Genomic DNA, 19,242 nt, shown 5'->3' with positions numbered 1-19,242 from the left:
CTACTTGAAGTCAGCCAAGCGTCTGAACCCGAGACAGGCCAGATGGTCTTTGTTCTTTTCTAGGTTTAATTTAGTTGTCACGTTCCGCCCTTGAGTTATGAATGTGAGGGCAGATGCCCTGTCACGTTGTTTTCCGGGAGGTGGGAATTTTGAAGACCCGGGTCCCATTTTGGCTGAAGGTGTGGTGGTCTCTGCTCTCTTTTCTGAATTGGAGGCAGAGGTGCAGGTAGCCCAGTCAGAGGCTCCTGATCTTTGTCCTCCTGGGAGGTTGTTTGTGCCTCTCGCTTTAAGACACAAGATTTTTAAGGAACACCACGATACAGTCCTTGCTGGGCACCCGGGGGCAAGAGCCACACTGGATCTCATCGCTCGGAGATTCTGGTGGCCTGCGCTTCGTAAGTCGGTTGAGGGTTTTGTGGCAGCCTGCGAGACTTGCGCTCGTGCCAAAGTCCCTCATTCACGGCCATCAGGTCCTCTCCTTCCCTTACCCATTCCTTCCCGTCCTTGGACACATCTGTCCATGGACTTCATAACGGATCTGCCTCGTTCCTTGGGGAAGACTGTGATTCTGGTGGTGGTGGACCGTTTTAGCAAGATGGTGCATTTCATCCCTTTTCCTGGTTTGCCCAATGCTAAGACGCTGGCACAGGCATTTATTGATCACATTGTCAAATTGCACGGTATTCCTTCAGACATAGTCTCTGATAGGGGCACGCAGTTTGTTTCCAGATTCTGGAAGGCTTTCTGTTCTCGCTTGGGGGTTCGGTTGTCATTCTCTTCTGCTTTCCACCCGCAGTCGAATGGCCAGACAGAGCACGTCAATTAGAATCTGGAGACATATCTGCGCTGTTTTGTGGCGGAGAATCAAGAGGATTGGTGTTTTTTTTTGTCCCTTGCTGAGTTTGCTTTAAATAACCATTGTCAGGAGCCCTCTGATAAGTCACAGTTTGGGACTTTCTCGGGAGAGGGGTCTTCTGGTTTACCTGATGAGGACAGATTCTCCTCGTCTTTGTCATCTATTTGGCAAAAGATTCAGGATAATCTAAAGAGCATGAGTGAGAGATATAAGCGTGTGGCAGATAAGAGACGTGTGCTTGGTCCGGACCTGAATGTTGGTGATCTGGTGTGGTTGTCTACCAAGAATATCAAATTGAAGGTTCCCTCCTGGAAGTTGGGTCCTAGGTTTATTGGGCCTTACAAAATCCTGTCTGTCATCAATCCTGTTGCCTACCGTCTTGATCTTCCTCAGACTTGGAAGATCCATAATGTTTTTCATAAGTCCTTATTGAAACCTTATGTTCAACCCATTGTACCCTCGCCTTTGCCTCCTCCTCCGATTATGGTTGATGGGAATCTTGAATTTCAGGTCTCTAGGATTGTGGATTCTCGTCTTGTCCGCGGTTATCTTCAGTACCTTGTTCATTGGGAGGGTTATGGTCCTGAGGAGAGGATGTGGGTCCCAGTGACATACATTAAGGCCTCTTGTCTCATCAGGGCTTTCCATAGGTCCCATCCTGAGAAGGTGGGCTCTGAGTGTCCGGAGTCCACTCGTAGAGGGAGGGGTACTGTCACAACCAGACAGCTGAGAAGCTCTGACAGAAGCCTTTCAGAACCTCCTCCTTGAGTTTTCTTTGTTGTGGTGTTCAGTTCCTCATCTCCTTAGCCTCTCTCAGCTGTCATGTAGTTGGACTGATTGCTTCCCTTTAAATTCCTTCCCATAATGCATTACTGGGCGGCTTATACTTCTTCCTGGAGTGTGTGTGCATGCTGATCCTATTTCCCAGTCTGCTACTAAGTTAAGTGCTGTACATTTATCTGTTATTTTCTGTTTGCTGGATCCCAGGTGACCCTGACTCCCTCCGTGTCTGGTGTAGGGAGCCAGTGGTCGTGTCCCCTCACTATTGTAGGGTGTTCAGGTGTTATATAGTCGAGGTACGTGGATATGCAACCATCCACCTTTGGGATTTTTGCATAGGCTGAATAGCCAGGGAAAGTGCAGGGGTCTCCCTTTTGGTTCCTTAGCTTTGGATCCAGTGAGTCATATATGCATGTTGCATTGTCTTGTTTCCTGTACACCGTCCGTGACATTATATGCATGTTGCATTGTCTTGTTTCCTGTACACCGTCTGTGACACAGGGGCCTTCCCGTAAGGTCCTCAGAAGAGGAATCTGAGCTTTCTACCACTCCCCCTTCCTCTGAGCCTGACTCTGAGAAGTCTAATTGTGTTTCTTGAGCGTTCCTCTGCATAGAAGAACCAGGGAGGGATTTTTTTAAATTGTTCCACAGAGGAACGGACTTCCATCCTGATCAGACTCTGTATATTTTGGAACACAGATGGGGATTCTTCCACTAACAATTTGTCCAGGCAGGGTTGACAACAGGCTTTTGGATAAGATGGGCTCAACTTATTTTTACATATCCCACATTCTCTCCCTTTTGAATTGTGGGTAGCCTTCCTGGGGGCCTCTTTAACTTGTATCAACAAGTTACTGTAGAATATTATAAAGAAATCATCTCCCCAAAAGGAGACTGTGGGGTACAACCCCTCTTACACCTCCCAGGAGTACCATGCCGGTTTCTGTGTGCTGCTTTTGTTTCTCCATGTGCTGCTGCTGAGCTTCCCCTTCCTCCTGTATGTTGTTGATACACTGGAGGGGAATTGGAAGGAAAGTCTGGCTGACCGCTGAACTCGCCCAGGCTGTATCCACCTTGCCTTCCAACTTGGCTGGCTGGCGTCCTTTTTTTTATGGGCCACGCACCGCCCGCCATGTCCCATGACCTCTAATAGGTATGGGATATAAATCCTAGAAATCCTGCAACCCCCTAAACAATCCGGGAAAGATCCATCCCCCTGTCCTAAGGACAGGAAACAGGACGAAAGTAAGGATGGACTGTGGAGAACCATATTTAAAGATCTGGGAAGTTCCTGTTTCCTGTCCAGAAGGGGGAGGATCTCTCACAGGTGCTGTCATGGGGCGTAATGGAAAATGTTTTTTTTAGGCATAGTTTAACAGCGTTCAACTGAGGGGGTAGATCATGTGATAGAGCAGGTTTATTACAGACGTGACAATACCTAATAAGTCATTTTTTTTACGTATTTCAGCAAGCCAGTCTTATGTAGGGGCTCATTATTTGCAGGAAGAGATAATGGTTTGATTGGTACAATTTTGGGCTGCATATGACTTTTGATTGCTTGGTATTACACTTTTTGTCATGAAAGGTGACAAAAAAAATTGCATAGTTGCACAGTTTTTATTTTTTCATGGTGTTCACCTTAGACACAAGTCATACAATGTTTTTATAAAACAGGTCAGTACGGACATGGAGATACCTAATATGTCAACTTTTAAATTTTTTTATTTCTGTTTTGTACTATAAAAGCATTTTTAAAGAAAAAAAATCATGTTTTATTGTCTCCATTCTCTGAAAGCCAATTTTTTTTTATAGTTTTGGCAATTGTCCTATGTAGGGGCTCATTTTTTACGGAAAGAGATGACGTTTTGATTGGTACTATGTTGGGGTACATATGTCTTTTTGATCCCTTGGAATTACACTTTTTAGGATTGCATTTTTGGCAGTTTTTATTTTTATTTTTTTACAGTGTTCATCTGAGGGGTTAGGTCATGTGATATTTTTATAGATCTGGTTCTTATTTTTGAAGGAAAAAAAAATGTTTTGTTGTCTCCATTTTCTGAAAGCCATTTTTTTTTACCTTTTGGGGGCAATTGTCTTATGTAGGGGCTCTTTTTTCGGGTGTGTATGACTATTTGATCACTTGGAATTTCACTTTTTGTAATGAAGTTAACAAAAAAATAGCATTTTTGGCACAGTTTATTTTTTTACGCCGTTTAATTGAGGGGCTAGATCATGTGATATTTTTATACAGCAGATCATTATTGATGTAGTGATACCTAATATGTCTATTTATTTCAGTTTTACACTATAAAAGCAAGTGTCTCCATTTTCTGAAAGCCATTTTTTTTATCTTTTGGGGTGACTGACTTATGTAGGGGCTCATTTTGAAGAGATGGTTTGATTGGTACTATTTTGGGGTACATATGTCATTTTGATTGCTTGGAATTAAAACTATGACAAAAAAAGGTGACCAAAAAAATAGCATTTTTTGGTCTTTTTTTTTTTTTTTTTTTGGCGTACACCTGAGGGAATTCACTTTTTCAGGGATTTCACTGTGGGACTTCACCTTTTTAGGGTTTGATCCCTGTTTTAATTCAGTACAATACATTCTGTTATTATGTATTATACTGAATTGAACTGTCAGCATCAGTAAGATGCTGACAGTTGCCTAGGAGACCCAGCCTGGCCTGTGCTGCTGGGTCTCCTAGGATGTGGCAAGTGATAATGCGTTAAGGGGTTAAAGGAAGCATGCATAAGATATGAAGTCATTCAACCTCTTAGGTTTCACAGTCTACAGTGCAAATGTCTACTGTGCCTCAATATTCACTGCCTCTTGCTGACCGTCTAATGTGTTCAATTCCTTGAAAAGAAATGGCCGAGATATGAGGTATCCTGTTTTTTATTGATGTCACACAAATGTTCCCAAATTCTCCATCTAAAGCATCTGTTTGTTTTGCCCACATACTGTTTCATACAAATATATGGGGTGACACATATATCACTCCAGTTGTTCTGCAGTTAATTAATGATCGTATTTCATAGCTGCACCCTGTGGTCAAGCTCATAACCTTAATACTGACCAGATGTATCTGTGAACACTGCACTATTATACCTTGTACTTGTCACATCAGTACACATATACAGTATATACACATCTATTATACAATATAATAGATGCAGTGGACACGGGTATGTAATATACCCAGCAGTCTACTGATAGGGTGGTCATTTATTAAAAATGCTGTCTTTTATAACCACTATATGTTGTTATAATAACATAATAATAATAACCCCTGTATGAAGTTATGAAGATGTGCAGGTCTTAACTAACCGCTTAGCCGCAATCAGCGCCTGAAATATGCCTAATATAGGTGTATTTCAGTATAATAAATGACCCCCAAAGTATATACAGCAGTGTACTGATTTGTGAGGCACAAGCTGTAATTTATACCTCATATCTCACACTGCTGTATATACTGTCCAGGAACATGTAGTGGGAGGGGCTATGAATAGGACATGGGGGCCCAATTTAGATTCTTGCTATGAGGCCTAGTGATTTCTATGTATGTCCTTGATCATTGGTACTTACTCACACATACCCAGTACAGACTACAGAATTGTAAAACTGGGACAAGGAAATATACATGTTTACTAATATCCTGATACCCAGTGGCTCTCTGCATTGCCTGAATTGAATATATGTGGGCAAGATATCAATTGCTTAGTTAACCCTAGGTCAGGATATTGCGTCCATAATATAGGCACAAAACTGCCCATCTGTAAAGTAATTGAAAATGATCATTTAACATTCACTATGCAAAAATGTGTTTAATGACTGATAAAGATTTCAGGAGTGAGAGCTACGGATATATGCAGATCTCACAAAGACTTATTGGAGATGGTTAAATAAAGTTTTGAATATTAATATAGTTTATTTAATTTTGGTGAGGTTCTCTTTATTTATTTTTTCCCTTATTTTACTTATCCACAAAAAATGGTGCAAAAAAAAAATGCAGGTGCGAAAACGACCGCTAAATACAAAGGTGACAGAAAATACCACCAAAAACCTACTTGTGGAGCCAGCCTAAACCTGGACAGGATGGTCAAAGTACTCTTATAATAATCAGAAGGTGGCCTAGGCTGGAGGCATAGAAAATGCACTTCACACTACACTGTCATACTGACGAACAATGTCACTTATAAATTCGGGGCAAATCCCTCAAACCAGACAGTAACATCCACTTCTGGGCAGGATTTACACAATCCTTGCCCATTTGGCCCATAACAACCCGAAATGGCCAAGACTGATTAGGGACTATGAACTATATACACAGATGCATGATTCCTGTACTTCCTTGGCTGGTTTACTTCTCACCACTCCATGGAGACTGTAATAACCTATGACAGGCATGCTCAACCTGCGGCCCTCCAGCTGTTGCAAAACTACAACTTCCAACATTCCCAGTCTATAACTATCAGCCTGCAGCAGGGCATGGTGGGAGTTGTAGTCTTACAAGGGATGGAGGGCCACAGGTTGAGCATCCCTGACCTATGACATATCTTAGTCAATTGCTCCTATTTAACCCAGCTGACATACAGCACATACACCTTGCTGCTCTGTGTAAAATATATAGTTTTCACATTTAAAAATTCAAGCACATTATTTATTTTCTATATAAATCTAATTCAACTAAATTAAAATAAATGAGAGCTTTCATTTCATTAACACAAAGGATACTTGAGCAACTTACGGAGATAAGTATCCAGTGGAATACAGTCGTCAATGTCATGAGTGGAAGACAGCCGTTCACATATGCTTTCTGCAGTATCACTTTCTGGGAATTTACTGTGGTCACCGCACTTTCTCAGTATCTCAACACAATCTGTTCTTCAAGAAAAAAAATTAAAAGAGTGCAACATTAATTTCCCTTTTTACCTATATACTGTATTTTCCATTGCTTTCACTAGGAGTGTATAATATGTTTACAGTGAGCTGTGGACAACAAAATTGGTATCCTCTCTTTTGCTATGTGAAAGTTCTATGCTGGAACTGTTTAGCAGTGCCAGCTCAGATTTATTTGAGCCCTTTGGAAATAGAGAATCTTTTCCTACCCAGCATACTTTACACCAGCAATGCCATCAATTGGACTAAGCGTATATTTAGATGTTGTGTCCTGTTATGTTTTAATAATATAAATATTTTTTCTTGTCATATATACAATAAAAGGCAAAAAAATTTAATAAAATGTTGCATGTGATTGGATGTGAACATAACTTATGAGGAAGATAAGTGGCAGCATCCCATAAAGTACATTGTATAATTCAACGTATTCACTGCTAGATACTGTCTGGTGTATGTGTTCAAGTGCCAGAATAATAGCTTTTTTTGCCTTCCATAATACAATAATTCTATAATAATGATATAATTATATAAAAAGAGGAAAAATAGCATTGGAAAGGAATTAATTTTAAACCATTAAAAAGTTCCTAAATGGACATGGGAGAGACTGGTGTAATGGAAGACTGGCTTAGTTGCCCATAGCAACCAATCTGATTTCATCTTTCATTTTCCAAAGAGCTCTGTAAAATTAAAGGTGGAATATGATTAGTTGTCAGTTTTGATAAATTTCCCCCATAATGTCATAATAAGGGACACATCTCTCACATATGGTATGTCCACACCTTAGACCAGGGGTGGCCAACCTGTGGCTCTTGAGCCACATGCGGCTCTTGGCTTCTTCAAGTGTGGCTCTAGCTGTGGAGCCGGGAAGCATTCAGGCGGCTCACTCTCCACCCCATGCTCAGATCTCTTTTCCTGATTAGGCACTATTACTACTTTGCAGCTCCAGCTCACTCTCCACTACGTCCTGATGCACACAGTGTGAGAACGTAGTACATGGAGACTCGCACTATGACCTGACATTGTGCTCATCAGGTCACAGTGGAGAGCGTGTCAGACCTGCAGAGTAGCAGGTGCCTGAGCAAGAGCCCAGTGCCTGATCAGGAGAGGGAAGAGATTTTTTTTAAATGATAGAACTGTGCATGGGGGTCTGATTTAAGCATGGGAGGTTCTGATCTGAGCATGGGGGGTGGGGGTCCTGATCTGGGCAATGGGGGTCTGATCTGAGCATGGGGGGGGTCCTGATCTGAGCAATGGGGGTCTGATCTCTGCATGAGGGGGGAAGACCTGAGCATGATGGTTCAAATTTGAGAATGGGGGGTCAGATCTGAGAAGGAGAGAGATCTGAGCATGGGGGGAGGGGGGGGGGGGAGTCTGATTTGTGTTGTCTGTTCCGAGCATTGGGGGTCTGATTTGGAGGTCTGATGAGGTTTGGGGATCTTATTGCAGGTCAGATGAGGATTGGGGATCTGATTTAGGAGTCTGATGAAAAATATATTTTTTCTTTTTTTTCTCTGCTAATGAAAAATAAGAAAAACATTTTTAGCAGACCTCAGATCAGATGATACATTTTTTTTTCTCTTATTTTTCTTTGATAAAACCTAGGTGCATCTTGTAAGGCCAAAAATATGGTTACTCGTGTCTAAATGTATAGCTTGTGGCTCCTCATACGTGTTTTCTTTTTGGGGGCTCTTCGTGTCTGTAAGGTTGGCCACCCCTGCCTTAGACTATTAGTCCCAAAGTGAAATTGGATATTCTTCTTCCTATTATTGTTTCTGTGCTTGGGTCCACCAGAAGATCCTTTGATACTCTGGTGGGGTAATTCAACACCGTACAGTGGTGCTCGAAAGTTTGTGAACCCTTCAGAGTTCTCTATATTTCTGAATAAATTTGACCTAAAACTAGATTTGATTTTCATGAAATCCTCAAAGTAGATGAAGATAACAAAATCAAACAAATGAGTCAAAAATATTACACTTTAGAAAATGATCCAATATCATACACTATCTGTGAATGGTATAAGTATTTGAATGTTTAGGATTAGGAGATAATTTGAAGGTGAATCGGGTGTTTTCAGTCAATGGAATAATAAATAGGTGGGAGTGGGTGACCTGTTTTATTTAAGAACATTTTAAACATTACTATTAAAGGTCCCCCCCCCCTCTCCCGAGACTTTTATACTGCAGTAGCACCACAACCTTCTAGAAGTTTTGCCTAGCTTATTTTATGTCGCATTCATCAGTTACATGGCACAGTTCGCCCCATGGAGGTGAATGGGGTTGAGCTGTGATACCATGCACAACCACTGTACAATATAAAGCACTGTGCTTGGTCAGCTGAGAGAAAGCAGTGGAGCTACTGCAAGCCACTCAGTACCCACCGATCAGGTACTGATGACATATTCAGAGGATAGGTCACCAGTAGGGATGAGCGAACTCGAACTGTATAGTTCGGGTTCGTACCGAATTTTGGGGTGTCCGTGACACGGACCCGAACCCGGACATTTTCGTAAAAGTCTGGGTTCGGGTTCGGTGTTCGTCGCTTTCTTGGCGCTTTTTGACGCTTTCTTGGCGCTTTTTGAAAGGCTGCAAAGCAGCCAATCAACAAGCGTCATACTACTTGCCCCAAGAGGCCGTCACAGCCATGCCTACTATTGGCATGGCTGTGATTGGCCAGAGCACCATGTGACCCAGCCTCTATTTAAGCTGGAGTCACATAGCGCCGCCCGTCACTCTGCTCTGATCAGCATAGGGAGAGGTTGCGGCTGCGACAGTAGGGCGAGATTAGGCAGATTAACTCCTCCAAAGGACTTGATTAATTGATCGATCTGCAGCTGTGGATCATTGAGCTGCTGATACTCAATTGCTCACTGTTTTTAGGCTGCCCAGACCGTTTGTCAGTCACTTTTTTCTGGGGTGATCGGCGGCCATTTTGTGTCTTGTGGTGCGCCAGCACAAGCTGCGACCAAGTGCATTTAACCCTCAATGGTGTGGTTGTTTTTTAGCTAAAGCCTACATCAGGGTGAAACTCTCACACCAAGTGCATTTAACCAGCAATAGTCTGTTTATTTTTTGGCCATATACTACATCAGGGGCAAGCTGCGCTTGTCACCAAGTGCATTTAACTCTCAATGCTGTGGTTGTTTTTTGGCTAAAGCCTACATCAGGGTGAAGCTGTCACACCAAGTGCATTTAACCAGCAATAGTCTGTTTATTTTTTGGCCATATACTACATCAGGGGCAAGCTGCGCCCGTCACCAAGCGCATTTAACCCTCAGTAGTGTGGTTGGCCAAGCTGTCACACCAAGTGCATTTAACCAGCAATAGTATGTTCATTTTTTGGCCATATACTACATCAGGGGCAAGCTGCGCCTGTCACCAAGTGCATTTAACCCTCAGTAGTGTGGTTGGTCAAGCTGTCACACCAAGTGCATTTAACCAGCAATAGTGTGGTTATTTTTTGGCCATATCCCAGTCTAATTCTGTCAGTAAATCCATACCGGTCACCCAGCGCCTAAATACTAGGCCTCAAATTTATATCCCGCTAAATCTGTCGTTACCGCTGTACTGTTCTGGCTGGGCAGGTTATTTAGTGTCCGTCAAAGCACATTTTTTGTTCTGGGTTGAAATACAATTCCCAATTTAGCAATTTCATAATTTAGTGGTTTCTGCTGTATCAGAGCTATTTGAAATCTATCCCTAAAAGGGTATATAATATTCAAGGTGCACATAGGGTCAATCAGAATAACTTCACACACACGCTACTGTGCATTTCCAAGTCTAATTCTGTCAGCAAATCCATACCGGTCACCCAGCGCCTAAATACTAGGCCTCAAATTTATATTCAGCTGAATTTGAATACAATACATTGGGCCAAATAATATTTTTGTTGTTGTGGTGAACGATAACAATGAGGAAAACATCTAGTAAGGGACGCGGACGTGGACATGGTCGTGGTGGTGTTAGTGGACCCTCTGGTGCTGGGAGAGGACGTGGCCGTTCTGCCACATCCACACGTCCTAGTGTACCAACTACCTCAGGTCCCAGTAGCCGCCAGAATTTACAACGATATATGGTGGGGCCCAATGCCGTTCTAAGGATGGTAAGGCCTGAGCAGGTACAGGCATTAGTCAATTGGGTGGCCGACAGTGGATCCAGCACGTTCACATTATCTCCCACCCAGTCTTCTGCAGAAAGCGCACAGATGGCGCATGAAAACCAACCCCATCAGTCTGTCACATCACCCCCATGCATAATAGGGAAACTGTCTGAGCCTCAAGTTATGCAGCAGTCTCTTATGCTGTTTGAAGACTCCGATGGCAGGGTTTCCCAAGGGCATCCACCTAGCCCTTCCCCAGCGGTGAAAGACATAGAATGCACTGACGCACAACCACTTATGTTTCCTGATGATGAGGACATGGGAATACCACCTCAGCATGTCTCTGATGATGACGAAACACAGGTGCCAACTGCTGCGTCTTTCTGCAGTGAGCAGACTGAACAGGAGGTCAGGGATCAAGACTGGGTAGAAGACGATGCAGGGGATGATGAGGTCCTAGACCCCACATGGAATGAAGGTCGTGCCACTGACTTTCACAGTTCGGAGGAAGAGGCAGTGGTGAGACCGAGCCAACAGCGTAGCAAAAGAGGGAGCAGTGGGCAAAAGCAGAACACCCGCTGCCAAGAGACTCCGCCTGCTACTGACCGCCGCCATCTGGGACCGAGCACCCCAAAGGCAGCTTCAAGGAGTTCCCTGGCATGGCACTTCTTCAAACAATGTGCTGACGACAAGACCCGAGTGGTTTGCACGCTGTGCCATCAGAGCCTGAAGCGAGGCATTAACGTTCTGAACCTGAGCACAACCTGCATGACCAGGCACCTGCATGCAAAGCATAAACTGCAGTGGAGTAAACACCTTAAAACCAAGGAAGTCACTCAGGCTCCCCCTGCTACCTCTTCTGCTGCTGCCGCCTCGGCCTCTTCTGCTGCTGCCGCCTCGGCCTCTTCCTCCGCCTCTGGAGGAACGTTGGCACCTGCCGCCTAGCAAACAGGGGATGTACCACCAACACCACCACCACCTCCGTCACCAAGCATCTCAACCATGTCACACGGCAGCGTTCAGCTCTCCATCTCACAAACATTTGAGAGAAAGCGTAAATTCCCACCTAGCCACCCTCGATCCCTGGCCCTGAATGCCAGCATTTCTAAACTACTGGCCTATGAAATGCTGTCATTTAGGCTGGTGGACACAGACAGCTTCAAACAGCTCATGTCGCTTGCTGTCCCACAGTATGTTGTTCCCAGCCGGCACTACTTCTCCAAGAGAGCCGTGCCTTCCCTGCACAACCAAGTATCCGATAAAATCAAGTGCGCACTGCGCAATTCCATCTGTGGCAAGGTCCACCTAACCACAGATACGTGGATCAGTAAGCACAGCCAGGGACGCTATATCTCCCTAACTGCACACTGGGTAAATGTAGTGGCAGCTGGGCCCCAGGCGGAGAGCTGTTTGGCGCACGTCCTTCCGCCGCCAAGGATCACAGGGCAACATTCTTTGCCTCCTGTTGCCACCTCCTCCTACTCGACTTCCTCCTCCTCTTCTTCCACCTGCTCATCTAGTCAGCCACACACCTTCACCACCAACTTCAGCACAGCCCGGGGTAAACGTCAGCAGGCCATTCTGAAACTCATATGTTTGGGGGACAGGCCCCACACTGCACAGGAGTTGTGGCAGGGTATAGAACAACAGACCGACGAGTGGTTGCTGCCGGTGAGCCTCAAGCCCGGCCTGGTGGTGTGTGATAATGGGCGAAATCTCGTTGCAGCTCTGGGACTAGCCAGTTTGACGCACATCCCTTGCTTGGCGCATGTGCTGAATTTGGTGGTGCAGAAGTTCATTCACAACTACCCCGACATGTCAGAGCTGCTGCATAAAGTGCGTGCCGTCTGTTCGCGCTTCCGGCGTTCACATCCTGCTGCTGCTCGCCTGTCTGCGCTACAGCATAACTTCGGCCTTCCCGCTCACCGCCTCATATGCGACGTGCCCACCAGGCACCAGGTGGAACTCCACCTTGCACATGCTGGACAGACTGTGCGAGCAGCAGCAGGCCATAGTGGAGTTTCAGCTGCAGCACGCACGGGTCAGTCGCACTACAGAACAGCACCACTTCACCACCAATGACTGGGCCTCCATGCGAGACCTGTGTGCCCTGTTGCGCTGTTTCGAGTACTCCACCAACATGGCCAGTGGCGATGACGCCGTTATCAGCGTTACAATACCACTATTATGTCTCCTTGAGAAAACACTTAGGGCGATGATGGAAGAGGAGGTGGCCCAGGAGGAGGAGCAGGAGGAAGAGGGGTAATTTTTAGCACTTTCAGGCCAGTCTCTTCGAAGTGACTCAGAGGGAGGTTTTTGGCAACAGCAGAGGCCAGGTACAAATGTGGCCAGCCAGGGCCCACTACTGGAGGACGAGGAGGACGAGGATGAGGAGGAGGTGGAGGAGGATGAGGATGAAGCATGGTCACAGCGGGGTGGCACCCAACGCAGCTCGGGTCCATCACTGGTGCGTGGCTGGGGGGAAAGGCAGGACGATGACGATACGCCTCCCACAGAGGACAGCTTGTCCTTACCCCTGGGCAGCCTGGCACACATGAGCGACTACATGCTGCAGTGCCTGCGCAACGACAGCAGAGTTGCCCACATTTTAACCTGTGCGGACTACTGGGTTGCCACCCTGCTGGATCCACGCTACAAAGACAATGTGCCCACCTTACTTCCTGCACTGGAGCGTGATAGGAAGATGCGCGAGTACAAGCGGTAGACGCGCTACTGAGAGAATTCCCAAATGTCACAGGGGAACAAGTGGAAGCCCAAGGCCAAGGCAGAGGAGGAGCAAGAGGTCGCCAAGGCAGCTGTGTCACGGCCAGCTCCTCTGAGGGCAGGGTTAGCATGGCAGAGATGTGGAAAAGTTTTGTCAACACGCCACAGCTAACTGCACCACCACCTGATACGCAACGTGTTAGCAGGAGGCAACATTTCACTAACATGGTGGAACAGTACGTGTGCACACCCCTCCACGTACTGACTGATGGTTCGGCCCCATTCAACTACTGGGTCTCTAAATTGTCCACGTGGCCAGAGCTAGCCTTTTATGCCTTGGAGGTGCTGGCCTGCCCGGCGGCCAGCGTTTTATCTGAACGTGTATTCAGCACGGCAGGGGGTGTCATTACAGACAAACGCAGCCGCCTGTCTACAGCCAATGTGGACAAGCTGACGTTCATAAAAATGAACCAGGCATGGATCCCACAGGACCTGTCCATCCCTTGTCCAGATTAGACATTAACTACCTCCCCTTAACCATATATTATTGTACTCCAGGGCACTTCCTCATTCAATCCTATTTTTATTTTCATTTTACCATTATATTGCGAGGCTACCCAAATTTGAATGAACCTCTCCTCTGTCTGGGTGCCGGGGCTTAAATATATGCCAATGGACTGTTCCAATGTTGGGTGACGTGAAGCCTGATTCTCTGCTATGATATGAAGACTAATTCTCTGCTGACATGAAGCCAGATTGTCTGTTACGGGACCTCTCTCCTCTGCCTGGGTGCTGGGCCTAAATATCTGACAATGGACTGTTGCATTGGTGGCTGACATGAAGCCTGATTCTCTGCTATGATATGAAGACTGATTCTCTGCTGACATGAAGCCAGATTGTCTGTTACAGGACCTCTCTCCTCTGCCTGGGTGCTGGGCCTAAATATCTGACAATGGACTGTTGCATTGGTGGCTGACGTGAAGCCTGATTCTCTGCTATGATATGAAGACTGATTCTCTGCTGACATGAAGCCAGATTGTCTGTTACGGGACCTCTCTCCTCTGCCTGGGTGCTGGGCCTAAATATCTGACAATGGACTGTTGCATTGGTGGCTGACGTGAAGCCTGATTCTCTGCTATGATATGAAGACTGATTCTCTGCTGACATGAAGCCAGATTGTCTGTTACGGGACCTCTCTCCTCTGCCTGGGTGCTTGGCCTAAATTTATGACAATGGACTGTTGCAGTGGTGGCTGACGTGAAGCCTGATTGTCTGCTATGACATGCAGACTGATTCTCTGCTGACATGAAGACAGATTCTCTGTTACGGGACCTCTCTCCTCTGCCTGGGTGCCGGGGCCTAAATATCTGAGAATGAACTGTTCCAGTGGTGGGTGACGTGAAGCCAGATTCTCTGCTATGGGACCTCTCTCCAATTGATTTTGGTTAATTTTTATTTATTTAATTTTTATTTTAATTCATTTCCCTATCCACATTTGTTTGCAGGGGATTTACCTACATGTTGCTGCCTTTTGCAGCCCTCTAGCCCTTTCCTGGGCTGTTTTACAGCCTTTTTAGTACCGAAAAGTTTGGGTCCCCATTGACTTCAATGGGGTTCGGGACGAAGTTCGGATCGGGTTCGGATCCCGAACCCGAACATTTCCGGGAAGTTCGGCCGAACTTCTCGAACCCGAACATCCAGGTGTTCGCTCAACTCTAGTCACCAGTATAAAAGTCTCAGAAAATCCTTACAACATCTGTGGAAATACAGTAAAACAAATTAGAATACAAGAACCGCCACCAAAAATATATAACCAGATACCGAGTAACAATATCTTTATTAATTACATATCAAAGTAATAATATATTAAAATGTAGCCACAACAACAGCAAATACATATATGAAAAGGAGGTAACAGTGGTCAGGTGTTATCACATGGCATATACTGAGAGGGCTAACCAGGTACAATGTAGCACACAAATCTATGGTCCGACAAAGTGACTTCAACACAATATAAACATAAAGTGCATAGTGCAAACACCATATACTAAAATATAAATCTAAGGACTAAAGATAATGTAGATATAAAGGATAATAGCACATAAGAAATGAATCGTAAAGTGTAAGGAAAACCAAATATAACCCTATGTAGCATTCAGATACCAACCAGTTTGCCTCCAACGTACGCTTCACTTTTCAGCTCCCTCAGGGGATAACATGGTATTGGTTCCTGTGTTCATTTATACCTTGTTGATTGCTATTTTATTAAAAGCAGATGGGAGAAGAGGACTATAATTGGCTGAGGGAAAAGTATCCGCATGCGTACCACTGTGAAACGCATGACAGTGCTTCCTCCCAGACATCCAAAGTGATATACATTATTTATTACTCAGAAAAATAAATCAAAACAAGAAGGCCCCTTCAAGGAGCGATGATACCCATAAAATAATGTAGGGAAAGAAAATATATCAATAAGGGGAAGTAATTGCACTGCTGAGCCAGGCTCGGCTGTGGTACGCATAACCAAATTTCCGGTATGCGCTACACAGCCGGGTCCCTAAAGTAACGTGAGACTTCACTGACATCAGCAGAGCAGAGCATCTGCAACCATAGCAACAGTGCCGAGCCATATCAGACAGGATCAGGCGTCCGTACGCAGGATACACATGATCATATACTTAGCGATGCTTGTGGTAGTATATAGATTAAATGCATAATGTATAAAATAATAACATGGAAAAATAAGTGAAATGATTGTGACACAAGTGCAAGCGGTAACAGTGAAAGTGATAAGTGAAGGAAAAAGTGGGCATGCTAAGGGACATGCTGTGAAACTAAAAAAAGAAAAGTTATGAAATTATGTATAAAAAATATATATAAAATTGTGTTATAGACCTATATAGTGAATACATGATTGCAATATGTAAAAATGTGTGAATACTAAGCAAAACCTAATCTATATCAAAAGGCATGATTGTGAAATGTATGTAAAATACATGATTAATAAAAAATAATAAAACAATAAAAAATACCACAATCCTTAACATGTGTAAACATGATAGTAACAAAAAATATGTGATCTTCACTGTATAAAAAAAGGCTGCATTATTCCGCACAAAAATAGGAGTCAGGAGAGGAGCCAAGCCAATACGGTCCAGAAAACTTGAGGTAAGTTGTAAAATACCCAAACATCGGATTGTCCATTCACCCTAAATAAATGCATAAAAACTATTTAAAAAAATGATAATAAAACCAATAATACTGTGGAAAAAGACATGTACAGTATATATTTCTCTGTATGTAAGAACATGACACGGTATCAAACTGCAGGCATGTGGTAATGGAATAGATATGTATAATATTTTATAATATCGCGAAGGACAAGAGAATACGCACAATTGGGAGAAAAAAGGAGAGGGAAAAGAGGGGTCCGACAGAAGGCCATATATCTACAAGAAAGGGGCATAATCTGAGGTGTAACAGTTTTTAGTTTTTTTTGTGCCAGGAGGCCTTTTCCATCCCCTCTTACTTACAAGGACCCTGTCAACCCCATTTACTTTCAGTAGTGAACCATTGCATTCTTAAAGGACTTTGAAGTGGTGAGGAATCGTTTTCAATTTTGTCAGATCCACTTCCTCTTTGGCCAATTCAATGCCTAGCACATGTTCTCTTGTTCGTCTCTTTAGTTCATGTGAGGTTAGACCTACATAAAAGAGGTTACATGGACATCTGGCCAGATATATGACCCCAATAGTATTGCAGGTAACTGCATGTTTGAGCTGATAATTCTTTCTGTCGGATGAATTTGTAAAAGTGTTTGTGCGTTCAATGTTGGGACACACTACACAGATGCTACAGGGGCGGCAACCCCATATTGGTTCCTTCGATTCAAATGCTTTAGTTGAAGTCATACCTTCATAGTGGCTCAGAAACAGAGTGTTACGCAAGTTCCTTTCTCGCCTGTATGTTACTGCAGGGTGACCAGGTAAGTACAGATTCAATGTGTCATCAGATGGAAGTTGTTGTTCTGTTCTGTAATAAAATCTCCCTTTTAGTGTTCTTAGCCCTCAGATGACTCTTCCTTATTATGATGTCATTATAACCTCTCGTTTTGAATCGATGTTCCAGTTCACTCGCTCATTTTTCAAAGGTGACGCTACTTGAACAGATTCTTCGTAACCTCAGAAATTGACCTGTTGGGATCATTTCAATCAACTTTCTGGGATGTGCAGACCTCGCATGAAGAAGGCTATTGGTTGCAGTAGGTTTTTGGTAAATATCAGTATGTATATAGCCTTTTATCGTCCATCTGTAATAAAACATCCAGAAAATCCATATTGTTAGTAAACATTTTGTACATCAGTTTAATGTATTTGTCATTGGAGTTTAAGGACTCTATAAATAGATGTAAATCCTCCCGTGTGCCTTGCCAGATCATCAAAATATCATCAATGTATCAGCTCTATAAATGCACTTTCTCCATATGCCTGATGGGTTCAGTTAAAAAGATCTCCCTTTCCCACAGCCCCAGGAACAGATTAGCATAGGCCGCCTCATAGGCGGCAGCCATGGCTGTCTCCTGGAGCTGTAGGTAATGGGAGCTCTTACACATAAAGAGATTGTGGCGAAGTGTAAGTGTAAAATTTAATAACGAGAGAATGAAGTCACAATAATCACCGTCAATATGAGATGAATTCAAGAAATTAGTAACCTACTTTATCCCGTCCTCATGACGAATTGACTTGTAGAGAGATTCGACGTCACAGGTAACCAATAACATGTCCATCAGTTGCTTTTTGTAAAATTTTTAATAAGTCCTCCTGGTAGCCTGTTAATAGATTGTATGTTAGTTAGTTTTTTGTAACAGGTTGCATCACGTAATTGGTGAAAGGCTTCTCTCTTATATGAATTTGTAGGCCAAATCACCACATTGCCTCCTTTATCAGAGGGTTTAATCACCACCCCTTGTATTTGAGTAAGCTCTCTTACAGCCATCCGCTGTTGTTTGGTAATATTGCTCCTTGATATAGTGTTGTAGGAGGAAACTTTTGTGACTTAGGTACCAAAGATTTGGGTATCCTACTCACAGTATCCATTTGTTCTTGTTAATCCAAAAGATCACATAAAACATTAACAGCGGCCTTTTCTTCTGCTGTTTGTGTAGCCCAGATAGGGTCTTCTTTATGATAAAATTTCTTAAAAATGAGTTTCCTCGCAAACATGCTCACATCCTTGACTGCTGTAAATAGATCTAATTTATTGTAAGGCACAAAATTGAGCCCGTAACTCAACTCAGGTCTTCCATTCTTTGATCTGCTTTTCCCAGACCATATATGACTCCTCAGTCTTATTGTTAAAATTCTCCATCACTTGTGCATTGAGTTGTTGATTCAGCTGTGTCTCCACAACTTTACATGAGAAAGAAGCCTTTCGCCAATTACGTGATGCAACCTGTTACAAAAAACTAACATACAATCCATTAACAGGCTAGCAGGAGGACTTATTGAAATTTTTACAAAAATAATCTGATGAAAGAGTGATTTCCCTGAAGGAACAGAAATGCCTATGGAAAGAGAACCTGACTGTCTACATTCTTTGTGTTGCTGAAAATTCATAAAAATGATATAAATCCTCCGGGACGACACATAGTCTCAGGTAACAACAACTTGAGTGAACCGATGTGTAAACTGATTATGTTCTTAGACCCTAGTGGAAAATCTTCCTTCATACCTTAAAGGGCTTCTGTCACCCCCCAAAAGTCATTTCTTTTTTTTTAGGCTAATTAAAATCCTTATACTGCGATTTTTCAATATATAGGGCTCTTACCCGTTTCTGTTGGCTAGTTTCTTTAAAAACGGCACTTTTATAATATGTAAATTACCTC

General features: G+C 43.7%; 1 protein-coding gene across 1 annotated transcript in view; it reads right to left on the bottom strand.

Annotated features, from left to right (window-relative positions):
- RECK (reversion inducing cysteine rich protein with kazal motifs) overlaps positions 1 to 19,242 on the bottom strand; it is an 801,790-nt gene that overhangs the window by 427,833 nt on the left and 354,715 nt on the right. Inside the window, exon 12 of the mRNA XM_044293464.1 lies at positions 6,388 to 6,524. Within this exon, the coding sequence (XP_044149399.1) occupies positions 6,388 to 6,524 (137 nt within the window). The remainder of the gene's footprint in view (positions 1 to 6,387; positions 6,525 to 19,242) is intronic.

Source organism: Bufo gargarizans, chromosome 5, assembly GCF_014858855.1.
Source record: "Bufo gargarizans isolate SCDJY-AF-19 chromosome 5, ASM1485885v1, whole genome shotgun sequence".
Lineage (NCBI taxonomy): Eukaryota > Metazoa > Chordata > Amphibia > Anura > Bufonidae > Bufo > Bufo gargarizans.
The sequence above is the reverse complement of the archived record's forward strand: the minus strand, read 5'-3'. Positions and strand labels throughout refer to the sequence as shown.